A 27,919-nucleotide genomic window follows, 5' to 3' on the forward strand; every position below is an offset into this window, starting at 1 on the left:
TGCTAAAAAGCGTTTAATCACATCTGGCTCAAATTAAAAAAATGTGGCTCTAATTTCTAACCTTCTGGATGAAACACTGGTAGCTTTCGTGTACGACCAAGCTAGCAGTGTTTCATATGGTATGGTTTCCTTTCTGTACAAAGTGGTTTTAAGTATGTGGATGTAATCTTAGCGTGTGACCAATCAAATGAAAGAACTACACCGTCGCTCTGTTGTTTTCAATATTTTGTACGATAACTTTTGTTTTGTTTTCTCTCTAATTTTATACTTGGCCATTCTTGCAAGTTAAAAGGGTTAATCTCTTTCACCTCGAGGAGAAACGTCGCTTCGTTCCATCACGTTCATTCATTAAAAAAAATTACAAATCTTAGTAAAAATATTTACCTTTGAATTCTTTGGGGGTGACCACCATAGCTGCTTATTTTTAAAGGAGGAGGAATACTACAAAGCATAGTGATCGAAAAGAAAATCATAAGCTGTACCTTCTTACATTAATATCAAATATTTAATTACTCTACGATTTCTCGGTGTAAGAGGATACTCGTGATTTATATTCAAAAGAAATTATCTTTGTAAAACTTGTTACTTTGAGGTGGCGTTCAATGGATCATCGAAGATACTCGGAACATCATCATCAAATATTGAAGCTTTGGCTTTCTTTTCTGTTTTCTTCTTTGCTTTCGTCGTTGTCTTCTTCGCTGTCTTCTCTGCAACTTGCTCGTCTCCTTAAGAAAGACAAAGATTTATTGTATAACTTGGTGATGCCAAGATTCTGTTCATCACTACAGCTGTCAGCGGTTTCTGTGTAAACGGGCATGCAAACAAGGCAGTCGCCTGCATGCCTCGTTTTTCATGCAACAGATCACAGGGTCACCAGTAATGCCACATGGATCGAGTCCAAGGGAGGGACAATCACTCCCCCCCGACCCCCGACCCCCGACCCATCCCTCTTGCCCGCTCCGATACCTTTCTTCGCGTGAACAACGTGCGTAAGTAGCGATCTTGTCGAGTTGTTAACCTCGAGAAAGATAAGACTAAGATATTTCCTTCAAGGTTTTCTCAAGTGTCCTTTCCTTTGAAAATTCCAAGAAGGTCCTTGAGGTAACGGTTACATTTTATTGACTGGAAAAACAAAAATACAAATTGGGCTAAATGGCCCCTCATTTTTCCTCTTTTAAGTCTTCGTTGGACGAAATCTGTGCCGTTAAAAGTTGGGAACATCTCATCTTACCATGAAACGATACGATGCCTTCAGACACAAAATCTTCGTTTGCTCCGCTGCACAAAACATCAGCAAAGCAGTGAATAAAGTAAACAAACCGAAAATAAAACAACACGAACAAAAAAAAAAACAAAAAAAACACCACGAACCTCCGGCTGCGGCCTCTTCAGCGAAGATGTCATCCTTAGGAGCAGTAGTTGCAGATTTCTTCTTTTTAGCTCCTTTGGGTTTGCTTGGTATATCACTGAAGATGTCGCCCGAGTCTCCGAACAGGTCGTCATCGCCCAGCGGTTTCACCACCTTCCTCACCTTACGAGTTTCCGCTTTCTTCACTGAGAATAATTCATCATCGTCGTCCTATAAACAAACACGATAGAAAAGACATTACAACCTGTGATGTGGCGAAGAGAAGAAGACCGGCGTTCTTTTCGTTAGTTATTTAGCGTGAAATAACCTTCAAACAAAACGGTTGCTTTGACAGGTTTTTGCTCGTGATCAGACACTGGTGGATTTCCGGAAGCATGTAGAGCAACGAAGGCGGATGTATACGGGATAATTTTATGTGAAATCAAACCTCAAAATAATAGTTTACTAAGGTAAAAAAAAGTACGAAGAATGAAGAAGATCGAGACGATTGTGAAACAGGGAGCTTAAAAAAAACTTAAGCTAACTGTTTCAAGTAAAGTCACGCTTCCCAGAATATCAACAACTCTCAAATTAGTATCAGTAAAATCTTCTACCAGTTATCTTAAAGCAGCTCAGTCGTGGCATTTTTGCCACGTACAAAATCACTTTTAAATTAAAGGAAGCCTGAAGATAGTGGTTTCCTAAGGTAGAAAAACACCAAAGAGGTAATAATAAACCATAAAGGAACAAGGATGTTTAAGGATGGAGAATATTGACAAGGATTACAGACGAGGAACTCAAAAAATTTAGGCTAAACTTTTCAGATGCGCAAACCCTGACTTAGCTCCATTAGGTTAAGACTGACATAAACGGGCTGGGTTTTTTTAAATTAAATAATGGACCACCATTGCGCAACTTGTCTATCCTTAACTCTTCCCTAATGTCAGCGATTTGTGTGGGATGGGCGGTTGCAGTATATAAACATATTTTAACCTAAAGCCAAATATCACAGTAATTGGACAACAAATGATCCCAAACTTTTTCCAGCCACTTTTTCAACCATTGAAAGTTTCTCAGAAACTCCCAATTTTCTGACAATTTTATGAAAACTTCCGAATTGCACATATTACAGTTCTTTATGAGTAATTTAATTCTACAAATGACATCTGCCGTGTCTCCGGCGCCCAACAAAGTTAACGTTAATCAATCGTAAAAATTACTTTCCACGGCATCACTCAGAGCACAAAGAAAATTAATTTATATGGATTTAGCCAAGCCTAAAAGCGGCACTTCCACAAAAATTAATTGTAAGGGAGTGGGCATTTGAAAACAGCCGACATTTAGTCCTTATTATAGCAGTCTAGCAAACTAAAATTTTAAAAGCTCGTATACAAATGAGAATACAAATAGATCTATTTTTAGAAATTTAAACTTCCTCTTCGCATAATTTTATACAAGGATAACATTCGTGGCATCAGACATCCTAATTTCTTTTTCGTAATATTCAATAGAATCGAACAACTTCTTTTCCGCAGCCAGTTTTAAGTTTTAAGTTGTCAACAATCTTGCTGGGCGAGAAGCTCTCTTTTCAAAACCATGGCAACAGTAATTGCTCGAAAAACATGCAAACGATAGGTGGTAATTTGAACCTTTCCATTTACCTGAAACTACCGGTAAGTGTAATGGGTTTTTTGTCACATCGTTATGTAAGCAGACAACTGCTATCGTTTTACAAAAGCAAACTGATGCCAAAGAAAGCAAACGTTTCATAATTACAAGACATCAAATTCTGGCGTGAAGAAACATATTTACGACAACACGGGAAATCCGCGCGAGAGAAATACGACACGCCTGGGCACTGTTCCAGCGCGCGTTTTTTCCAAGGTAGAAAGGTATGGGCTTATAACAGTCTACATCGGGTTCGACGTCAATTGAAAAGTGCTTGGTACTCAGGAAGCCAGATCAGAAACAACGACCACCTTCTCAACTCCATTTAGTCTGATTAATATCTTAATTACTGTGTTTTTTGACAAAGCTTTCTTAAAAGGGAAGATCGATTTACCTTCACGAGTTAAGGTCTGTGGTTTGGATCACGAAAGAAGAACATGTTCTCTGAGAGAAGCATTGAATAACAAAACTCATTTACGTCTAACTTTGCTCGTTTGACCAGCAAAGATTCTGTGTGTGCACATGTCGGGGCACAAAATAAACGTGATCAATCACCTTCTTGTAAACAACCTTAACCCCGCCTACCAATGTGCAATTTCTCTTAACTGGCATCATTTCTCGTGAAAATAGTGTGAGGACCTTCTATCACGACAGCGTTTCTTTGGTAAGCAGTTATTTTATTACCACCATCAACATGATATTCTCTGTTGACAAGAAACTACGGACGGGTCATTATTACGGACAATAACTAAACAAAAGATTACCAAAGGAAAATTGTTTTGATATCATATATGTATCTGGAGTAAATGCCGGGAAATGTACTACAACAAACGTATGGGAGGCTACTTAAGAGAATTCCGTGAAGTACGTGACAGAGCTCCTTTAATAGATCATCAAATTGTCCCAACTAATATTATAGGAAATGTATGAAAATGGTAGGGAGAATTTGTTTGTTGACATCAGAACTTAAAGATTTATTACATCCAATTCTCCCTGCTAGTACTGTGAGAAATATATGGAGACGAGTAAGGAGAATTTGTATGTTGACATCAGAGCTTGAAGAGTTTATAAATCACCAAATTGGACATATTATGAGAAAGGACAGAGAAGAGCACTGCGTTACAGCATTGGAGTAGAGGCCGGAGGGAAGGAGAAGACTAGGTCGACCCAAAACAAAATGGAGGAGGATGATTGAAGAGTGCGAGTACTGAGCGACTGTCTGGGCTCTAGCAGCAAATCGAAGTGAGTGGAAAGAAAATGTCAGAGTTTTATGTGCCTTATCGCACGGAGAGATATATGTAGCAAGGCACATAATCAAATTATTGGCAACTAATATTTTACGAAATGTAAATAAACCGGTCAGGAAAGTTTGCATGTTGATACCAGGGCGATTACATAGCTTATACCGTTCAGTTAAACGATCGTTAGTCTCCTTCACTACTATAACTTGGCACGTCACGCAACGGGCTTGGCAACGACGCGTGACAAACCTAATAATGGCGGCGAAAAAGACGATTAGGACGATTAGAAGTACTTACATTAAGAATAGAGCTGGCTTTTGTCGCGGCCTTCTTGGTGGTTTGAGGACTTGCCGTTTTCTTAACAGCACTATCAGCAACTGTTTTTATCTCCTTTTTGGCTGGCGTGCTCACAGTAAACAAATCATCATCATCTCCAAGAGGCGACGAAATCTTTTTATCCGCTGTCGCTTTTTCGCTCTCCTTCTTTTCGGCTTTAGTTTCTTTTTTCGCTGAGCTTGAAGCAAACAAGTCTTCGTCAAAGGCTGGCGCCTTTTCCTTCGCTGTAACTTTTGCCTCAGGTTTAGTGGCTTTTTTCTTCCCTGTGTCATTATCGTCTTTTTGGACAGAAGAGAATAGATCGTCGTTATCAAGCGGTGAGGAAATCTTCGATTCCGCAGCCTTGCTGGGCGTTTTCTCCGAGCTTGGTTCAAGTTTTTTCTGCGGCGTTTTATCGCTAACCGCAGAAAATATGTCATCTCCGGGAGATTCCGAAGTGAATAAACTCGCAGACGTGTCTTTTCCAACTAAAGGTTCTATAGCCTTATTTTTAATTGTGTCCTTCGCATTACTAACGGAAAAGATATCGCCTCCATTGGCAGCCGAAGCCTTTACAACTGCGGGCTCTTTTTTGTTCGTTTTCTCGCTAGAAACAGCAAATAAATCTGAATCATCGCTAAAAAGCTCATTAGCTTTGGAAACGTTCGGCTTTGACACGGACGATGAGAAAAGACCACCTGCTAAAGGATCGTCCGCTTCTTTAGCGATCTTTGAAGATCCAGAACTCGTGAATCCGAAAAACTCATCACTCGTATCCGAGTCTCTAGTACCAGTCCCCTGGGGCCGTGAATCTACTTCACTCTTCTCCAGTCCCTCCTGAGTGGGAAATCCTCCCCAGGACAATCGAGCGCTTGCGCTTGCGTCGTCATTCGTCGTGGATCCGAAGAGAGTTGCATCACTGGCGCTGTTTGTAGTAGCCGCTGCCCGGCGTGCTTGACGCGTTGGAGGGCGCCGTTTTACCTGGATTTTGGCGCGATCCTGGGGAAACCAACAGAAAGGTGACTTAATAAATATCAAAAATTACAAGAACCAAAAAAACCTATCCTGTGTTCAAACGCTAACTGCTACGCTCTCGCGCTTTGTGTCGCTCCATTTAGCTTCCGGTCATGTTTGCGCATTACACACAAGACAATGAAACATAACTTATCCTCGGGAAAAAATAGAAATCGAGAACACTATAACTACACACAGTGAATTAATGGAGTAACAAAAATGTTTTCAGTCTACCTTGTTTGCACTCTCTAGGGTGGTGACTTTAGCCGGCTCGTCAAATGACGCTACAGTGGGTGCTGCCTCTTTCTTGGGTGGGGTCGCTCCTGGCCTCAGCATGGCGGGATTGAACGCAAGCGATTTCTGACAACAACAAACAACACTTAGATTTTGTTCCAAGGTCGAAAGTCTCATCAGCAGCGCTTAATGAGCTCAGACGCTTTCACTGACTAGAGCTCCTAAGTCTAAAAATTCCAGCATACAAAGTGACATGAAATTACTGGTTGATAGCGTTCATTTCAATGGCCACAGGGTGGAGATTTTATGGACAGACTTAAAAATTAGAATCCCCTTGTACAGCATAATAAACAGTACCCCATAAAGTACTGCTCCGTAGCTTTCTTTTTAAAGGTCACACACACTAGGGTTTCACCGACAAACTTTGTTGTTGAATACACCATATTCGTCTTCTCGGTATCAGACTGGAGTACCTTACAACTGAGGCAAATGCGGGGAGTCCTTGCAAATGCAAATGGTTTGTCTCTTTTTTATGATATTTCCCCGCACGGGCCTCCATTGCAAGATTGTTCCAGTCAAACATCGAGAATACGAATATGGTCTATTGCAAACTTCTTTCAATCAGCGAGTCAGTACTTTTCGTTGTTGTTTCGTTTCTATATAATACGAACATCGTGATACAATGCACAAAACTTGAACTGCGGAACATAAACAGACATTCACATACCTGCAGCTTCTCAATTCCTGACCCAGGCTTCACCGGCGACGTTTTAGGACTAACTTTTGGAGGAACTGGGGAAGAGGATGGCTTGGGTACCGGAAGTGGGAGTGACAGCTAAAAGAAATGGAAAGGATAGACAAGAGACATTCCACAGCGGTTTCCAAAATAAAATTGATCTACATCAGAGCACTCGGTGGATCACAGGTCAAAAGATACTGTTGGCGCCTCGACTCGCGAATATTTGTGTTTAATCAAAGCCTTTTTCAGGCGCGGTAGCCTAATGGTTAGCACGCTGGACTCCGGATCGCGGGCGCCGGTTCGGTCGGTGAAGTGTTGGCTGGTTAAAATCAAACTCAACTTTACCTCTGGTTTAGGTTCTTCTACAGTCTTGACTTTAGGTTTTGAAGCAAATAAGTCATCTTCATTATCGTCAGCACCTCCTAAAGGATCTACAGTGATTAAGAACAACAGAAAAAAGTTACTCTCAATATCATACCGCGGTGGCACTGAATTCATATCTTGCAATCCGTTCTAGGTTTGACGTTTGAAGTGCTCTAGAAATAACTAAAGCCAGCAGCATTTATCTATAACAGAGTGTGTAACATGTTTCACTGGCTAGTGTATCTCAACAAAAAATCTCTGTTTTTACCTTTTGGTTTAGCAATAACGGGGGCTTTAGCAGCCACTGCTGAAGACGGCGGTGACTTGCTGGCGCCGAAGAGGTCCACACCTCCAAACATGGAGACGGCTCCAGCAGGCTTCTTAGGTTTAACTGGTTCTACTGGTTTAACTGGTTCTACCGGTTTAACAGGTTCGTCAGGCTTCACAGGTTCTTCAGGTTCACCCTCTTCGTCTGGTTTTGACGTTACTACAGGTTTGACCGGTTTTACTGGAAAAAAAATGTTGATTCAATATGTCTGCTTACTGAACAATTTGGGAAAGAATATTACCGTATATGATGACTGGGCAACAAGAACTTTCTAGTTTCACGTTACTTTGAGTTTAGAGGCCCTGCGAAATCTTCATGCATCTCTTTATGAGTTTGTTTTTCGCTTGGAGAAACTAGTGGTTAGTTCACTCATTTCTACCTAATCAAACGAAGATTTTTGGAGCTACGCAATTTTTTCCCGCCCTCGGCAACGGTTGCGTGTTTTCCCGCGCCTTTAACCGGTCCGTTTTAAACTTGAGATCTGATTGGTTCACTACGCTGCTGTTAGCCAATACGATTACCTGTACAGATAGTGGATAATACACGACGCGAGAAGATAAGAATTTTATTTTCCATTGGCCCAGGATGAAGTTTCCTATAATTATTTTCAAGTGGTGTATTTTCCAGTAAGACACTAACGTCTGGAAAACCTCTCATGAAAATATCTGAATCTAACGCAGATTATTTGAACTTTTAACTTGGATTGCTCGTAGTTCTTTACCCATGGAGACTAATTAACGATTATTGTACTCGGTTATCGCGAAATATCGTGATTTGATTTGATCTGCGAGACACTGACAAATCACGATATTTTGCGATAACCGAGTTCAATAATTGTTTTATCATTCGATCACCAAGTTTGTTTTCACATTGAAATCACTCTCTGGCAGCTCAAGGAAGCGACTCGCTATTTTTTTTTTTACCTGAGAACGTGGTTACATGTACACGTGAGCAGAATGTTATTTGCGGCTAAACACATTTAGACGGTACTACGCATGAGCAGACCATTATTTCTAGGTCACGTGGTGAGCTCTCGGCCAATGAAATGGAAGAAAAATATGCATCGAACGATAAGGGCTATAACTTGCAATGAACACTATACAGGCGTTTTCTGGAATTCGCTAAGATTGGCTACACAATGTTCCGCGCGTACTTTTATAAACTTAATCACAAATTTTCAGCACCGACAAGTGGGTTTACTCTTACCTGTGGCTGGTTTGCTCGGTGTGGAAAAAAGATCATCTTCTGTTGAATCGCCAAACAAGTCTGAGCTTGGTTTGGCTTTGACGGGTGCGGCGGGAAATTTAATTTTCTTGGGTTTTGAAGAGAATAGTTCATCTTCTTCTTCTTCCTTTTCGTGATCGAACAATTCTGCTCCTTTCTTGGACGCAGCTGGTTTGTCTTTTAAAATAAAAAAGGAACTCGCAAAGTCAAATAAAAAGTGACCCGCTCGAGTATAGATACAAAAAAAGTAACTATTGGAGAACGATATCATTTTAAGATATCACTGATGATCTAATTCTCCTGACTGATGCTGCAAAATTTGTAGGGTGACAAGTAAGGAGAGTTAACATCGTGATAACGAAGAAATGTTCATTTGTCATCAGCGTGGAACAAACAAAATATCTGAGTCGCCGACAGGATTGAACCCTTGACCTCCCAGATACCGGTTGGGCGCTCTAACCACTGAGCTAAGGAGAGACTCTCAGTGGGCTGGGCCATTTACTAGGTTCATATATTGACATGATGACATCAGGGTTTCACAGGCCAAAAAAACCCAGGCGCTAACTTTCTTCAAAGAGAGTTACATAACTTTAAATTTCTACCAACTCTTTCAAGAGAGATGGGAAAGAAGTAAATCTGTCGGTGACACAAGCTCCTGGGAGAAAATTCACGTTTTTCTGACAGGAATCGAACCCATGATCTTCTACGCATCAGTCGGGTACCGATCACTGAGCGACTGAACAGCTTAGCCACGACACAAAGTTCAAATACGACAAACGTCTCATATACTGTAAGGATAAATTTTGTCGACTAATGAGACTACATGACAAGCAGTCAGTAACAAAAGCGACTCTAGCTTACACTTCATTGTACCTTCTTCCTTTTTAACTGGTTCCTTCTTCTCTACATCACTCTTTTCTTCAGTAAATGAAGGCTTCTTCCCAGCAAACAAATCAACACCGCCAAACATGGGTACTCCTCCTACTGGTTTTCTCGTCTTGGGACTCTCTGCTATCACTTCCTTCTTCTCCTCGACCTTTGGTTGTTCCACTGATTTATCGCCAAACAAGTCCTCTTCTTCATCACTGAAAAGACTTGGCTTTGGCGCTGCTGCTGCAGCTGCTGGTCTAGGCTTCGGTTTGCTAGCCTGGCCTCCATCTTTAGAATCACGTGATGGTGCAGCTTGTGAAATGGCCGCTGACAAAGGCGACACAGGCTCAAACGATTTCTGGGGAGACTGAGAACAATATTGGATAAGTTTTTACGATAACTGTTACTAGTAATGTCACCATGACATAAAATCTTTTTTTTTTTTCTTATTTATATACCTGTGACGGCGAGGCAGCAAAAATGTCGTCCGCTGTGCCTCCGAACATGCCTTCATCGTCATCGTCAGCATCAAAAAGGGATTGTATCTTTGAAGAACTCCTTGTTTTTGGTTCGGTCTGTGTATAAAAAAACCAATACGATTAAATAGCTCATCTGGTGTTATGTTGTTGTTGTTGTTGTTTTTTACATCAAGCTGATTCAAAATAATTCAAAACAGCATGAATCCTAATGGACTACCGTGACGGTCCAATACGCCTTCTTGAATGTGGGCTCTACCCAAAAAATACCCTCTACCAAATTTCAGACGCACAAATCCTTCCGACAGTAGGTGCCCTCGAATAACGCCCAGGTCAAACGTTCAACTTCACATGAGACGAACCAAACTAAGCGAATTAAGTTCATGATAAGTTCGACGTTTGACTCAACTGAGTTAGTTCGTCCGATTGATTTGAGTTCAGATCAGACGGATAGAACGTGTTCGTCGATCTAAATTTGATTTAAGTTCGACGTTTAACCCAACGGTCGAACTTTACCCGTTTAGATCGAATCAAATTGCCATTTGGTTCGTCCCATGTGAAGTTTGACCTGGACCTAAAAGCCAACCGAAAACGAATTTTGAACAAATATAACCCCAGGGATTAGAGTGTATTATCGTAATTTTACAGTAACTCTTTTTTTTTTTAAATGGCTAAGATGTTGAGAAAACCAACAGAAAGACCTCAAAAAGTTGTCAGACATCAATCAAATATTACAGCGAATAGCAACGCTTTGTGTATTCACTAAGCATTGGCGGTTATTGTACGTTTTGCTCGAAACAAAGCTGTATGGAATTTCACAACGTACTTTTCTGTTCTCTTTAGGAGTCGCATTAGGAGATGGAGTAGGTTTAGGTGATGGAGAATTGAACAAATCGGCTTCATCGTCATCAAAAAGTCCTGAAGACTTCTCGCTGGCCGGCTTGGTTTCCTAGGATGAGGGAGACATTATTTACCTTTATTTAATTCATAATAAATTGCAAACAATATTGAACAGTAATGTCAAATTGTAAGCTGTGTTAGTATTTTAAGCAATGTTAGAGTTTTGTAAGCTATTTCGCTATTGTAAGTAATGTTATTATAACTGTAAGTAATATTAGTATTGTAAGTAATGTTAGGTAGTGTTGTAAATGATGAGTGTTGCAATAAAGAAGCGTCCTTTTTGCGAAAAAAAAAAAAACCAAATCAGTCGATTACTCATTTGAGTGTCAGCGATCAAACATTTAAAAATAAAAGAAACGCTAAAAGATTTTTTTCTTTGTCGGCAGCAGGATCATAATGATCATATTGACATATTTTCCGAGTGACAAGCTACCGTTTAAGGTCATTCCACTGAAATAGAACCTGCACTGAGAATTTTTTGAAACTTTGCCTATAGATTGTTTCTATTATAGGAACTTAAATTTTGAAATAAAAATGAGGGGCCCCCAAGTTGGTTTAGGAGCAACAGCACCTTGTTTATACCCAATAAATTCTTATAATAGCACCATGATTGTAGTCACGATTGCTTACTAAATTCACGTTTCCGACGATTGTTTTTGTTCTACACTGAGAATTGGTCCATATTTATTTTACACAGAGAAATTTTTTACTCAATTCAAAACAACAGAAAAAAATGATAGGTGACCATACTCGTTTGCGAGAAAATGACGATTTACCTCTATGGCGAGGTCCAGCCGTAAAGAAAAGGCCACCATTTTTTAATGCGCGCGCGCTAATCACGCGTGAAATTATGCGCAGTAGGGATGCGCAATGCAATACTGGGGAATGACCTCAACATACATGTACAGTGACATTTATCTGTCTTCCGTTGCTTTCCGTGCATCTGTTCACGATTTTAAAGGTATGGAGTCCAAAAATTATCCTGCCGAGACGACTTTAACAGTTTGGGCGCGATTTACAAGAAAAGTGACCAGTTTGTTACCTTAACTTTTTCTTTTGGTTCCTCTTTGCTAGGTTGCTTTTTAGCTGTGACACTGAAAAGCAAACAGACACTAATTGAAACGCGGGCAACGGTAAAACAACAGAGGTCTCAATGCACAACAAAGGGGTAACAGTGGATGAGTGTGAGAAAATTGACAAGCTTCTGAAAAACAAACGACGATTTCAAAGTTCATGCACTGTGATCTAACTCCTTTAGCAAACCCACATCATAACTTCATTACCTGTTTGTCTTGGAAGCTGCTGGAGTAGTAAAGAAATCATCTTCATCTTGTTCATCATCATCAAACAGGCTGATCGTCGTTTTTGTTTTTGGCCTTGACTTCACTTCGGCTTTCGGTTGTGGCTTTGCAGCGGGAGCCCCAAACAGCCCTCCCCCATCTTCCTCGTCTTCATCACTGAACAGTCCTCCCCCTGATTTTGGTTTGCTCGGCTGCGAGGCAGGGGGAGGCTTTACTTCAGTTTTCTCGGGTTGTGGGGTGGCCTTGGACTCTTTGAACAGGCCAGTATCACCTTGCTGAGGGCCAAGAAGAGAAAAAAAAAACTGTAATTCCAGTTTTGAATCACGTTAGCCTGGGAAACAAGTCGTCTCTTTTGAAGTGATCATCCTCTGAGAATTGAGTACTGATGACACTGCACTACAGAGTCTAGTGTCTCTAAATGGATGTTCAAAACCGAGCAACAAAAAGTTATAGACAATAAACTGATCTCCGAAGAGCTTTGTGACACCCTGACCATTGAATAATATTATTTTTGGAGCAAATTTCAGATGTCTCCCTCTCAATTGGAGGATCAATCAATCAATTAATGAATCGATCAATTCATTAATCAATCAAGCCTTCAATCAATCAATCCATCCATCCATCAATCAATCAATCAATCAATCAATCAATAATGAGTCTATACTTCTAACTGGCCACAAAAGTCCTGATATAAGTCAAGTTACTTGTAAAGAGTATAAGGTGATTAACACCATTACAAAGAACCAGTCACATTAACTGAGTCATCACCTCTTCTTCATCTTCAGTTTTCTTGCCTATCAGCAGAGGAGGTGGAGAACTACCAAACATTGACACGGCACCAGCAGGAAGCTACAGTACACAGTAAACAACAACAACAACAACAAACAGTAAGTCACTACATTTGGATTTCAATAATTACTTCCTCTTTGCTTGAGGCACTGTGTGGGCAGTGGTGACTTTAAAGATGGTACATTGGTTTGCAGATAGTTATTAAGTAAGTACTTTTACTTTTTTTAAATTCCAAGCTTTTCTCGATCCATGGCATGCTACTGAAGGAAAATATTCAACAACTTTAATTAATGTTGGTAACATAGGGACTGCTTGAACAATCTCCTGAGCTCACGTTAAAAGTGCCTCACAGTAATAATGAAAAAGATTTGAAGATATTAATCAAGAGGTTTAAAAACTTGGGCAGTTGCAAAAATCAAGGCTAGTCTCATTTGATCTGGGCTAGAGACCTTATGTTGTGCTTGCATGGAGAAGACACTCAACTCTCACAATAAACCGCCAAACAGTGCTTTGTATGTGTCAATGCCTAATCCTCTCAAGCTATCCAAAAGAAACCATTGAGTCTATGGAAGAGAGAATTATTATCTTGAACAAACCTTTTTCTTGGGTGGAGCCTGCACAGGTTCTTTTGCCACTGGCTTTCCACTGAACAAATCACCGTCATCTTCATCTTCATCATCGCCGCCAAATAGGTCAACCTTATTTGCTGACGATTTTGTTTTTGTTGTCTCTGTTTAAATTCACAATACAGCAATATCAGAGTGACTACAAAACAGTTGGGGTGTAATATTATTTTTTAAAACGCTCATTATTGCGGGATTATATTTGGGATAGAGCTATTGAGAGGAGGCTCATTTTTTAACTTTTTTTTAACATGTGAGATTTCAAAGATTTGGGGGTTTATTTTCATGTGCTTTGTTTTGGATGCAACTATGATGGGGAAAAGAGCGGTCTGAAGTTAACAGCATACAATAAAGCCCTGTCTGCACAAATTCATCTTCACTTGAATATACATGCTTGTACTTTTTGATATGCCTTTGCCTATGGTCCACACCGAAATGATAAAATTTTCATCGCAAATGCATACATTTGAGAACACTGTCAAGTGGGGAGAAATTTGAAAATGGATCCATATTAGTGTGGACAGTGATAATAGAGACTTTTTAAGACACTGAAGTCATCAATCACATGCGCATGTACAAATGTTGGTTGTCCTGTTTTCTCACATAGTAATGCGTTAAAAACCTATCATCACATTACAAGCCTGTGAAGGCCATAAAGGAAACTGATACATTAACATTAGGTTACAAATGACATACCTTGGGCTGCTGGAGCTGGGGATGGGGATGGGGATGGTTTTGATGTTGTACCACTGAACAGATCATCTTCATCGTCACCATCAAACAGTCCACCCCCACCCCCTCCTGTTTTGGCTTTGGGTTTTGTCTCAGACTCATGGCTTTCTTGACGTTTAGTTATACTACTTGTCACACCCTTAGTGAGAAGGAATAAAATGAGGCAGTCATAAGCAAGATTGCTACGGTTAAAGCTAAAATAGCAACTGCACAAAACATACATTCAAGTAATACAAATATTTGGCTGCTTAGTTAAACACTGCACATGATACTTATACTGGATAGAATTTACATTGTAAGTAGTGCAAATTTGGAAAAAAGTTGGGAAAATGGCTTAAAACATAAAACAAACACTTCCCTCCTAAAACAGCCCCTTATTAATATTTAAGGACATACATTATAATATATGTCTTGCTAAGCTCCCTACCTCTTTAGTTGGTGATCCAAACAAACCAGACTCTGAAAGAAAAAATGTCCACATCATGTAAGCCTCATGTCCACGAAATTGTGCACAACTTGTGCAATGTTCATCAATGTCCATAGGTACATGTACATGCTCCTAATTTTTGAACACAAAATTCAAGACTAGTGTTAAGGCCTAGGAAACTTCAACTACATGAGCTTCTCACAAATACATCGTAAAATTCACCTCCAAATATGGAGACTGCACCAGCTGGGATTTTCTTGCCACTAGCTGTACTTCTTGCTCTGGGTTTAATCAGCACTGACTCTTCATCTTCTGGAAACAGATGAAACATGAAGTTACAGAAATTAAATTACTTCACCTCATTTGTACAGACAAGCTCCTCTCGGCAGTTTTACTCTCACCTTCTGTTGGCTCTTCCTTCTCATTTGTTTCAGAAGGTTTTTCCGCTGCAAACAATGAGTCCTCTCCCTAAAACGGCAAGTTTTGTGATGTTAATAATAAATGTATGAAAGAAAAAAAAAGAACCAAAATATACAATGTACAGTGGTAGCCATTTGATGTACCACTGTTTTTGAAAATGAAAATGCTGTGGCAACGAAGATATCAGGAGGTAAAGAGCTAATTATCTACCTTAATCACTAAAAGTATCTGAAAGAGGTGCATATCAAAAAAATTTACTCTGTTTCCAAAAACTCAGCATCTTAAAACTGCTAACAAGAAGAAAAGTAGTGAAAAATTTTGCACTTGCAGTGATGTTTTCACACACACCAAACAAACAGTTGGGCAGAAATGCCACTACATTTGCCCAGCCCCACCCCACCAACAATGTTGAACACATGCACCTGTAATTTCTGATTATAGGGGGAGGGGAGGGGGGGGGGAGGGGGAGGGGGAGGGGGAGGGGGAGGGAGAAACAGCAATGCATTTTTAAAGGATAGCAGTCCCAAGGACTTAAATTGTCTGACATTGTAGGGTCAAAAATATAAGAAATAAAACAACCCAGGCTTCTAAAATCTTGGGTCTCTAGAAGTGGTAACTTGGAAGAATTTCACACCAGCTGAAATGCATTCTTGTAGCCATGCTGGCGTCAGATCCACAACAGAGAGCAGAGATCAAAATATTAAATTGTTACCTTGTATTTATCTTCAAAATCATCAAACAAATTCCCTCCCCCACTGAAAAGCCCTCCCTTCTTTGCAAATGGTGTTCCTTCACTTCCAAACAGACCATCCTCCTGAGGACTAGACTGACTGAATAAATCTGACAAGACAAAACATTATGACAGGAATGTAAACTTTGTCATGTAAAACTCACTGCCCAGAGCCAGGCAGAAAGAAAAGAGGAAGGAAGGAAGGAAGGAAGATGTAACTACATGTCAGGGCTCGAAAAAAGTGCTGTCCATTCATCCTGGACAAGTAGATTTTCCTGCCTAGCTAATAACTTTTCATTCTCACTTGCTCGATGATCAATGGCCCAGGCATGTTGTCTGCAAACTATATGAAAGAAAAAGGACAATAAGACTGGCCCAGGGCAAGCAGAATTTCAGAATTGTTTGTCCAAACGGCAAGCTGGAATTCAATTTTTTTTTTCCAGCCTTGCATTCAACAGAGAATGATACATGTAGATGTAGACAAAGAGAGGAATTTGTGACATCACGACATCCAATAACCAGGAAATTGAAAAACTAAAATAACTTCATGAATGCCTAATGTGACAACTGTGAAAAGAATGGATGATGATGACCAGGAAGCCTTGCTTTATCCTAGGACTACAGGGATTGTAGCAGATGGCATTTCAATACCCAAGTGATTGCCTGCGCTGGTTTCAGGGAAATGCGATGTGAAATGCGATGGCTCTACAGGAAAATGCATAGACTTGCTATGGACCGTTATTAAAGAAATAGAGCCAATTCTTTGGCAAAATATCCCACCTTTGGGGCTCCAAGCTGATGCCTTTGTAACAATCAAGGAAATTTAGATTTTTTATTTTCATGGTTTTAATTAAAATGATGAACTTTCCATACCAGGAGACAATAATATAATTCATTCATTTGGTAGTTAACTTGAAACATCATTATTTGCTTTCCACTTATAAACACAGGAAGAAATCTCAAATTAAAGTAAAACATCAGAAACACTGTAGAAATGCAGCTGCTTTTTCTCACCATCTTCGGCAGGAACTGATTTTCTTGTGTCCACACTGGTATGGCTGGTGTGGCTGGTCTTACTTCCACGCCGCTTTCTGTGTTTGTGTTCCCCGTGTGACTCAGACCTGTCTTTCTTCTCTTGGTGATGATGGTGATGGTGATGATGATGAGATTTCTTTTCTTTAGATTTGCTGGTGTCACTACGACTCTTGGTTGCGCTAAGCAGCTGTTTTTCCTGTACCTCAGGAGTTTGTGGCTCTTGACGTTCTTCATCGCTCCATTCACCATCGGCAACCTTTTCATCATCATCATCATCATCACTGTCTTGTCGCTTGACAGGTACAACTCCAATTTTCGCTGCCAATTCTGCAGCAAAGTCTAGACCACCCTTAGGCTGAAGACAGAACAAAATATATACCAGTCAAAAGCCTGTGAGTGGCTTGTCTATTCCTGTGATAAATCAGGGGTTCATTAACATTTTCAGCAGAAGGGCAACTGGTTTTCACAGATGGGCAAACCTTTTGGACTGAACTTTGTTATAAGAAAAACCTTCCTCTAGATGGTCAAACCAGGCACACAAAATCATCCTCTCAACCAGTCAATTTGTCTGGTGCCTGATCCTTAATGAAACCCTTGGATACATGTAAATATGTTTTCCAACATAGACAAAGCTTCAAAGGTCACTTCTCAAGTTTCCTGTACATTTCATTTTCACTCAAGTAAACACAATCATTTTTTCGAAATTTGCCAAAACTCTATTAGAACTGATAGCCTAAAAGAACAGATGAACCTTGTCACTTGCTTATTCTGTCTCCTGTGAGAAATTCTGAGATTGATGAGCAAACCTAACAATACATTTAGATTATTCCCGGATTGGCTGTTACTGGTATGTTGTTGTGAAAAAAATGCCTATTGACTGAAAAATGACCAATCAAAACCATTACACACTGACATATTTCATTTTGTTTGTACCTTCTTGGGTTGCTGTTGTTGTTTTTCTTCTTCCTCGTCACTTTCTTCTTGTTCTTCGTCTGATTCTTGTTTTTTCTTTTTTTCTCCAAACAAATCTTCATCATCCTCATCTTCTGATTCAATCTTCTATTGTAAAAAAATTAAACAGACCCTGAGTGATGTAGATAAGCTTTGACTCCATTAGTAAACACTATACTTCTTTGGTCACAATCATCCTTACAGTGTACATGTACATCAACACATGAACAGTACTAACTAAAGGTGTCCAGAGAGGTTACTTTGTTATCATTCCTTCCTACAATTAAGAAAAGTTTATCTTACAACAACATCACACTAGTCAGAAAAAGTCAAATTAATATTCTTTCTGCATGGCTAGAGACCACGACAGAGTGAAGTGTCTTGCCCACAAACACAAAGCCCAGGAAACCCAGAAGGACTCAAACCCATGTGTCTTGAATCAGAGTTAAACTCGCAAACCACTGGGTCACTAACTGCGCTTTTCCCCTCTAGAAACTGCACAAGACAAAATTGTTTGAATATATCTTTGGCATCTGTTAAATTGGGTTACGCATGCATTCATGGTACAAACTTTAGGCTTGTGTTTTTGTTTCTTCTCTGTTTCCTTTGGTTGCTCTGTCTCAGATTCACTGCCACTCTCTTCTGAGCTCTGTACAGAAAAATAATATTCTAACTTCAATAAGCTGTAACATGTAAATGCATTCCCTCCAATTTTAGTTGATTACTCATGTAATATTATTTCTTTGAATTTAATGGCACATCAAGACAATTTGACAATGTACTGTTACTGTAAGGGCAAATAAGATGGTGGACAGTTTTAGGAGTCAAGGGTTTCATATGACATAACTATCATGGGCGTCATTAAGTTTTGATTCACTTGTAGGCTGGCCTTGACCTTCACATCCATAACAAACTTCTTACTTTATGGGTGAATTGTATCAACAACAGGCAACCTCACTTGAAGCATCAAGGACCCATTAAGCATACTCAGCCATAACAGGTGTAATACAGGTTACAGCCCTTATCGACACCCCTGACAATTACAACGTTAGCTTGTCACATGAACGTTAACGAACATGAATTACATTTATTATTAATTTTGGATTTCATCAGGTTAGTAATGATCAAAGAAATTCTTCAAGAATCACTTGCCTCACTGATTGATTGTTCACTTGCTGAAGATTCTGTTTCACTTCCACTGCTGCTGGACGACGCCTCTTCCTCGTCCTCTGCACCTTCATCTTCTGTGCATTTGAGATTAGAAAATCAAGTTTGTGTACTGTTATGAAAATTTACATATTTATATGAACATAATGTGGAAGTTAACTAAGGTCTTTTAAGCCCAGTTGGTTCATTTATGTAGTTATTTGTGTTCATCTCCATTTCCTTCAGCTGCATGAAGTGGCCTGGAGGGCACCCACTTCAAATTATTGTCCATAATTAAATCTTAGTCAGGGATCTCGCTAACAAAACACAGCCCATCTGGCTTTTCTGGCTTTACACCTTCAAAGTTTCTCCAAAGTCTTTGTTTTCTTGTAAAATTCCAGCCAGATTTAAGTTCTCTTTCAGCCGTGGAAATAAGCTAGCCCAGCCAACCTTAGTTACATCCCTGTGGTAACCTAATGATCATTTTTCAAACTCAGTTCTCAGTACCTTCACCAGATGATTCTCCCAGTCCAACAAGCTCATCCTTGAAGAAATCTGAGGTTCCAATCAGATGTGGTAATGGACGATTGCCATATACATCCTACAAAAAAATACAGAGGCTTATAATGAGCACTGAGTGGACACGGAACCTTTGAGCATGAAAAGAACTCTTCACAACACATATGTAGGCAAACATGTACTGCATACAACAATCCTTTGGCTAATAACATATATATAATGCAAACTGATTCCAGACAGTGCATTTTGTCAAGAATTGGCAAATAACTGTGTGACTAGGGTATGAGAGACTCTGCTTTACTTTTTAATTACTAACTGTCCTTGAGCTTGTTTTATCAACTTGCAAGACTGATTACCAAAATCTGTGTTAAAGAGACTTGGGTGAAATTTGGTAGTACAAAACAGTAGTTTTACATCAAGGCAAGACCGTTCTCTAAATAGGATAATAGGAGTTACACTGCAGTTGACGATTTTCTTTATCCCTGTCCAGTCTGCTTGACATGGAGAAAAAAGCTACAGATCATTCTTGGAAGGTTAAAGACCTACTGGTCAGTAAATTAGAAACTCTTAAACAACATATGTGTAAGCCAGGGCTTCCAAAATTCTGTGCAGTAACACAGATGCAAATTTCAAGTAAATCTGCAAAGTCCTGCCAGATTCAAATTTTCACATTTTCCTGCAAAATCACCAGTTTTAGAGAGGCAACACTAATAAGTAGTTGGTGTTTCTGTTGCTGTTGTTATTGCGTAGGATAATGCTCATCATTTTCCCCACAAAATGGCAAAATTGCCATCTTTTTTGTTAAAAACGTTCTTCAAATCAGTGCAAAACCGATCAGTTTCCAGCGAAATTTGCCAGAAAATTCCCATGAAATTGGCTGTTTTTTTACTGATCATTTTTCAGGGAAATGTGCCCCAAAAAATGCCGTAATTTCCTGCAAAATCAGCCGTTTTTTCCACACATTTGTCTCTACAAATCCCGCAAAATTTTCCTTTTTCTGCAACCTATCAGAATCCCTGATGAGTGCCTGCTGTTTAGTTGTACACTAACTAGGCTTGATTTCTGCAGCATTACGGTACATTAGAGATTCAAAATATTGTTTTAGATGAAACCAACCTTGGGCTCCAAAATAACTTGAGGCTTAAATGCTGTCTTCACATCTTCATCCTCTTCTTCATCATCAGAGTCTGCGTAGTGGACAATTAATGCACAGACACACATTAATCCTTCAGTTACCAGCTTCATACACAACATTCTTCACATCATTGTAACAAGGGTGAGACCTCTTTCTACATGATTGACATCAGCTTTAGAGCTGAAAACAAGTGATGAGCATTTAATGGCAAATGCAAAACTCCATTCTCCCTAAATCAGAGAGCTTATTCAGAAGCAAATGAGTTTCTTTCTTTTTTTTTTGGCAAAATTATATCAAGTTAGGTCAAAACCAAAATTTCTCCATGATTCATAATAATACTTACGTTCCGTTGTAAGCTCAAGTGTAACAAATGCATTATCCATGACACCAATTCCATGTCTAAGAGCTTCACTCAGTTTAGGGATAACTTCAGCTTCTCTCTGTTCTCTTGTTTTCGCCTTTTGATGGTAAAGATTAAATGCCAATATTATTAATAAAAACAGTTTTTCCAAATCCTGCCCTTTGAATAGTTGAAGAAATACAGGAGTGGAGGCAAATTGACATTGTAGCTTGAAGAAAAAGAAGAAGTTAGAGGACCACAGGTTTCTTAGTGCTATGAACTATTTTACAGTAACCCTTTCAAATGAAATAAAGTTATTGATATTGATAGGTGGGCAGATCATGAAGTTTGTATAAAACAAATATTGTAACATTAGAGATACCATTACAGGTGTTAACTGGCAACAGCTGGAGAGAAAGTTATAAGACAGAGAGCGATGAAGAGACCTTCTTAAGGACCTATGCCCCCACGGTGTGAAAGGGATTAAGACAGAGACAGACAGAGATACCATTCCATCCTGGAAGACCCAAGGAGAGTTAGTGGAGGCAGGGTTCGAAATTAACTTTTTCATTCGGGAGCCAGGTGGCGACTAACGGAAAAATTTTGGTCGCCAACTTATTTTATATAATTATAACTTACACAAGAACACGATTTTATACATTACTTTGCATGCAAGAAAAGTCACAATTGAAGAGCGAAAACAATTAAAAACAACATGAGTAACACTTAGTTATAAAGCTACTGTTGTTCTCAGGTGATATGTCTCTGGTCCGAAGGTGATGGTTGTCTCCATAGTCATTTTAAACGAAGCGAAGCATAAAACGTTTTAAGTCCGTGGTTTTCATTGTCAGACAAACACGGGTCCTTGCGTATTTTCCCTTTGCCACTTCTTTGAAATGCCGTTCTTTATTTTCGACTTGCTTTCCTCGCCGCCTTTCGCTGCCGACAAACAACGCCATGCTTGAATCTTCATTCCCCACATGTAAAAACTCACGTATATTCCTTCAACTGATTGGTATCTGCCACCATTTTTGCGGCAAATGAAAAGCACATGGTGTTGAAGTGCGCTTGCGATCCCAGTTTAGGAAGAAGCTGCTCAAACAATATGGCGCGCCGTGAACGCAGTATCGACGTGTCGAAATACATTCAATTTTTTGATTATTTTGTAATATTCAGACATTATGTTACTGGGGACGGAAAGGTGAGTTGTACACTAGCTACCATATCCGATTGATTTCCTAATATAAAGATTTAAAAATAAAGTTGTGTCGTGGTTTTCTTTAGTTATCGGACAAAACGCGACTCGCCAGCTGGCGACCAGTTCTGAAAATTTAGTCGCCAGTTCTCAATTTTTGGTCGCATTGGCGACCAGTGAGTCGCAATTTCGAGCCCTGGGAGGCAAGAGAAAGTAAAAGCTGCAGGGGAAAACTTGGTGAAGAAAAGTAGGAGAGAACGCGATGAGCCCCTAGGGACAGAGTCTTACCAAGCCAGTTATAGGTGTACATAGTTACATGTTATACACTATCAAGTAGGTTGTTGATATGCTGTTAGCGGTTGCCTGATGTGGCCGTGAGATGGTGCAAGATTTCACGTGTAGCTTAACACAGACTGAGAGTCACCTGTTTGTAAGGTTACTTGAAGGGTACCCACTATTCATTAGAATGACACGACCTATTGTAAGAAACACTACAAATTTAAATACCTTCTCTGGCTCAGCAGGTTTTTCTTGTTCTTCATTTGTTTCATCTTTACTGACATCCTCTTCATAGACACGCTAAAAAAGTAATTAGAAAACAAACGTAAGAAAATACATGCACTGATTGGTAAAAAATCGTGCTTCTATAACTCCACAGAAACACAGAACTAGCACAAGCTGTTGACGTAATGATGGTGCAAGCAAAGAGAATTTACATTTTGATAATCACAGTTAACAAGTTGTTTTCCTTTTCTTCATCGCGGTGTTTTCTAAAAGAAATAGAAAACATGTTCTCCGTGTTTCTATTGAGTTATAGAAACACTCGTGAAAGTTTGGGAGAACTCGAAAAAGCTGTGCAAACACTCGCCTGTGGCTTGTGTTCCCACAGCATTTCTCATTATCCCAAACTTCCACTCGGGTTTCTATAACTCGATAGAAACATAGTACATGTTTTCTATTTCTTAAATAAAGAATTCACTATACAAACACTCATTCCAGTTGTGACATTTAACTATCAAATGCTTGCTGATTACAAGATTACACACATTTTACAGATTATAATGTAAAAAATATAATTGCAGCCGTGGTTATGGAGAGACTACACTTACATTTTCAATAAACTGAGCATTGGACAACATCAAGAAGTTGTTCACTGTATTCTTCATTGCGGTGTTTTCTAAAAGAAATAGAAAACATGTTCTCCGTGTTTCTATCGAGTTATAGAAACACTCGTGAAAGTTTGGGAGAACTCGAAAAAGCTGTGCAAACACTCGCCTGTGGCTTGTGTTCCCACAGCATTTCTCATTATCCCAAACTTCCACTCGGGTTTCTATAACTCGATAGAAACATAGTACATGTTTTCTATTTCTTAAATAAAGAATTCACTATACAAACACTCATTCCAGTTGTGACATTTAACTATCAAATGCTCGCTGATTACAAGATTACACACATTTTACAGATTATAATGTAAAAAATATAATTGCAGCCGTGGTTATGGAGAGACTACACTTACATTTTCAATAAACTGAGCATTGGACAACATCAAGAAGTTGTTCATTGTATTTTGAACCTTAGAATCCATTCCCTGGGAAAAACGAGACAAAAACATTTTAAATAATAACAACAGACATAATATTTCAAAATTACAGGTCTCCTGATGACAATGGTGAAATTAAGGTTACTACTCTTAGGAATTAAGGCCATTCCCCAGCATTGCATTGCACATCCCTACTGCGCATAATTTCACGCGTAATTAGCACACGCATATTATAAAATGGCGGCTTTTTCTTTACAGCTGGACCTCGCCATGGAGGTAAATCGTCATTTTCTCGCAAACGAGTATGGTGACCTATCATTTTTTTCTGTTGTCTTGAACTGAGTAATAAATTTCTCTGTGTAAAATAAATATGGACCAATTCTCTGTGTAGAACAAAAAGCAATTGTCGGAAACATGAATTTAGCAAGCAATTGTAACTACAATCATGGTGCTATTGTAAGGATTTTTATGGGTATAAACAAGGTGCTTTTGCTCCTAAACAAACATGGGGACCCCTCATTTTTATTTCAAAATTTAAGTTCCTATAATATAAACAATCGATAGGCAAAGTTTCACAAAAATCTCAGTGCAGGTTTTATTTCAGCGGAATGACCTTAATTAACAAATGGTTTGTCATATCAGTGTTGGAAACTAAATTTTGACAGCACTGGGCATTCTGGCAAGTGACTCTCAAAATGCATTCCCCTGGTATAATTTTCACTCACCCAGAACATGGTCGGAAGAGAGGACTCTACCAACTATGGCCAGGAAGATGCGTCCCCCTCCACAAAAGAAAATCAGCAAAAATATCTCTTACTAACAGACACCTGGTCTGCCATTTTGTGTTGAGCTTTCTTGTTCCGGTCCGATTTTACTGTCTTATTCTTGTTTTTATCATCAACTTTTGACACTCCTTCCATGGAAATATTTCTAAATTTCTGTAGTTTTAACTGAAAACAGCTAACTACTGAATTCGCATAGGCCATCCCCCTTTTTTTTTCATTTATTGTCAAATGCATTTTCTGATTTTGGGTCGGTCGGTCAGAAAAGAAAAAAAAAGAACAAAAATAAAATTGGAAAAGGAGTCTAGAGCTAGGAGGCCCGGTACCTCAGCATAATATCCTTGGAGCCTGGAAACAACGAGGTGTGGTTACAAAGTCAACATTGCGGCAATGGAAGAAGGAAAAAGTCGACATCGTTGTTAAAATCAAACAAGAACAGGGAAAAACTAAAAATCTGTAAGGCAAAAGATTGCTTATGTTTCAGATTAAAGTGACAATTGTTTGAAATAATGTGTCATTGCCTTCATTGCCTTCTGTGTAACTTTTTTTTTTTTTTTGAAAATGCGAAAATCTGAGTCGGTCGGACGACGCTAAACAGAGAAAAAAAAAAGGGATGGCCATACATCCCTACATCACTTCATACATGTGTAACTGTTGTGTAAATTATCACTGCGAGGAAGCCAATTTGATTTTGTGTGAAATACAAAGGAGTGTATATTTAAGCTTAAATAATTTCCCAAGACTTTCTCAAAACCAAACGGGCCAGAGATCAATGATTTGCACTTGCCCAACACTTTTTACACTCCCATTAGTGAGTGGGCAAGCACTAATTTCAAACACCGTAATATTATTGAAGCTATAGTTACTATTATTGCAAGCTACAATCTAACATAAGACAAGACAAGACATGAGACAAGCCAACATCTCATGCAAATACACTTTAAAAAATCTCCATGCTCAGAAGAGGGATGAAGCATTTTTATCCCTCCCTATCTGATCAATGTTATTTCAGAGCTTCACCTTTTCATCTTTTATACACCTGAATAACACTGAAATGGCGAGAGGTCATTGGATGAAAAAGCTACTGGTACTTTCTATAATCAAATTACTAATATTGGTAAAAATATTTAGTATGTACAGTGTACCTTCAAAGATTTGACCAAGATCTGAACTATTTGAACTGATCACAGCTTTCCAACGAATGAAGCAAAATACAGTCTATTGGGGCAGTGTGCCAATAAACATGAAAGTGTAAATTGAAAATTATCTAAGATACCGTAAATCAAATCTAAATACTTCATGTGGTGAGCATTTTCCATTGACGTACCTTGGTACTGCTGACCAATCCATCTACCTGAGTTTCAATTTCATGAGTTTGTGAAATCATCTTCTGAGAGAATTCTTGCAAGTAAAGAAGAAGCTAGAAAAATAACAAGTAAAACAACTTAATTTAATTAAGTGCTTCTCACTTAAAATCCTCCCTTTTAGGTTTAGACAACACAAATATTGTATGGCAGTCTAAGGCAGTTTGTAACTGATTGACATAATTTGTTCACAGTATTTCCTTATGCAAAATCCAGATTGTCACCTGAATTGTGTTAATATTCCTAAATTCGACCCTACAACATTGGCATGGAGGCTTACATGTTATACTATATTTTGCTAATTGATCCAATGCACTTTTCTCTTCTGCAGAAAGTATATAGTGTATGAGCAGATAAGCATCAATAAAGCTACTTAATACAACTAATTGTTGTTTTTGGGAACCACACATCAACAGTTGTTTGTTTTGTTTCCTCTCAAATCTAGGGCAACAACCCTCTCATCAAATAAGAGCAGTGTTCCTGCATTGTTGTGAAGGTTGCTACAAATATTTTCAGCTGCTTATAATCACAGTATCCATGAAATCTCTGAATGAAACACCACTATAAAAAGCTTATTTCAGTCTTACTAGCATAATAACTACCTCTTGAATGCTTATGTCCAATTATTTTACAAGGAGTCAAAACATTTCCTCCTGCTCAGGCAATGTGATATGCTACATTTGCTACCATACAATACTTATTTCCTCATCATTGAAGACAACAAGCCCTGATTGGTCTAAATCCTCAACAGTGAATATGCATGGGAAAATTATTTTTGCAACTGGTGAACATAATTTATAAGCTTAATTAAATAATGAAGTTCATATTTGACAATAAAACATATTAAATACTATATAATTTTCATATTTTTAGGATTTTTAAACTAGAAAGTGTCTGAACATGGCATCAAAAATTATGATTTCCTATTTTAGATTTCGACCAGTTACTTCTTAATAAGTAAATCTGGCTCTTACAGTGGGCAAATAGATAGCTAATCAGGTGCAATTATACAATGTGTAAGTTAAATGTCACCTTCACGTAATGAGGTGCCTAAATGTAACAGCAAAGCTATTTAAATTTGCAAAAAGGGACATAAACACAACCTCCTGAAAATGTGTTTAAATCCCGAAACACGTCGAAACCGTTAGCACACAAACTGTAAAATATGATCTCCTCACCCCGGCATCGCCTGCAAGTGTCCAATTTGACGATCCTTTTCTTAGTTCCGCTACACTCCATGATCTCTCCCACACTTTCTCCTCGCTGGGAGCAGCTGTGCTGGGCTGAGATACCGTTGGTGTACCTGGAGGTTGTTGAGCAGTTGACGAAGGCTCAATCGGAGGTGCTGGAGGGGGAGGAGGTGGAGGGATACCTCCATCTAATGGAGGTGGAGGCGGAGGTGGCGGTGGTGGTGGCGGCGGCGGAGGCGCCATCTTGAATTTCCTGATGTGTTGCTCTCTCTGGGCACGTGACTTTAAGCCTCGATCGTGTGTTACGAAGATGATGGGACGGGGTAAAAATAACACGCGACGAAACAAATCAAACTGATTTTCCTTGCATGTACAACTAATACTAGCCCAAAAATTTCGGCAAAGTGTTGACAACTCTAAAGTTCCCAGCCAAATATTAACATCAGTAAAGTAGGGATGTGCTTTTGGACTCCAATATACTGGGATCACCCAGAATAACACTATTTATTCTTCCCGGGTTATTCTGTATCTCTCGGTTTTAGCAATAATTATAAACCACACGTACAAAATGATATCGATAAATGAAACAAGCACTGAAGTATTGAAGGTAAAAAGCGTTTCTTGCGTTTGTTGTTCGAGAACATTCGGCTTGCATCGATTGGCGCCTGAAAGATTTCAAGTCTATTTCAGTAGGGGGGCCTTATTCCCCCCCCCCCCCCCTCCTCCAAGTGGGTGATCCTTGTCCTGTTGACCTATTTAAAGAAATTTGCTGCTCGTAACTATAGTACAGGAAATTAAATTTACCGCAAATATCAGCTGTTTCCCAAAATTTATTTTTTAATAGTCTGAACTGTTTTGTTACTGATTGATACACCATTTACACACCGTCACGTTAAAACTGTGTGTCCGGACTCGAGGGAGGATGGAGCGGAAATCGAGCCTGGTATTGCGGTGGACTTTGAATTTCATTTCATGAGTTT

General features: G+C 39.2%; 1 protein-coding gene across 3 annotated transcripts; it reads right to left on the reverse strand.

Moving 5' to 3' along the window:
- LOC145491800 (uncharacterized) lies at positions 1-27,246 on the reverse strand. Of its 3 annotated transcripts, none has more exons than XM_081471064.1 (31): positions 26,928-27,246; positions 25,713-25,805; positions 23,580-23,651; positions 22,571-22,642; positions 20,872-20,986; positions 20,510-20,580; positions 19,382-19,475; positions 18,881-18,972; positions 18,300-18,377; positions 17,711-17,836; positions 16,757-17,132; positions 15,725-15,852; positions 14,994-15,060; positions 14,815-14,901; positions 14,593-14,624; positions 14,130-14,304; positions 13,407-13,540; positions 12,790-12,870; positions 12,004-12,296; positions 11,763-11,814; positions 10,647-10,769; positions 9,803-9,919; positions 9,348-9,711; positions 8,457-8,651; positions 7,191-7,430; positions 6,905-6,990; positions 6,548-6,655; positions 5,821-5,946; positions 4,555-5,571; positions 1,372-1,579; positions 1-725 (listed from the first exon to the last, which is right to left on the reverse strand). In XM_081471064.1, exons 1-31 carry the CDS (start codon positions 27,180-27,182, stop codon positions 583-585), a joined length of 5,220 nt encoding a protein of 1,739 aa, XP_081327190.1. In that variant the 5' UTR covers positions 27,183-27,246; the 3' UTR covers positions 1-582. The 3 variants fall into 3 exon arrangements, with proteins under 3 accessions (XP_081327190.1, XP_081327189.1, XP_081327191.1); XM_081471063.1 differs by having other exon boundaries at positions 14,815-14,904; XM_081471065.1 differs by lacking the exons at positions 23,580-23,651; positions 25,713-25,805; positions 26,928-27,246 and adding an exon at positions 23,173-23,244 and having other exon boundaries at positions 14,815-14,904.
- Between the last annotated feature and the right edge of the window lie 673 nt (positions 27,247-27,919).

The sequence above is a fragment of the Orbicella franksi genome, chromosome 7 (assembly GCF_964199315.1).
Source record: "Orbicella franksi chromosome 7, jaOrbFran1.1, whole genome shotgun sequence".
Lineage (NCBI taxonomy): Eukaryota > Metazoa > Cnidaria > Anthozoa > Scleractinia > Merulinidae > Orbicella > Orbicella franksi.

Excerpts from the sequence above, each read along its gene's own strand:
- LOC145491800 (XM_081471063.1), bottom strand. The coding sequence starts at position 27,182 with ATGGCGCCTCCGCCGCCGCCACCACCACCGCCACCTCCGCCTCCACCT. Across the intron at positions 14,905-14,993 it reads GAAGGAAGAGCCAACAGAAG|AAGATGAAGAGTCAGTGCTG; the intron begins GTGAGAGTAAAA and ends ATCTGTTTCCAG. Across the intron at positions 9,920-10,646 it reads CTCCTAAAGAGAACAGAAAA|ACCGAACCAAAAACAAGGAG; the intron begins GTACGTTGTGAA and ends TTTTATACACAG.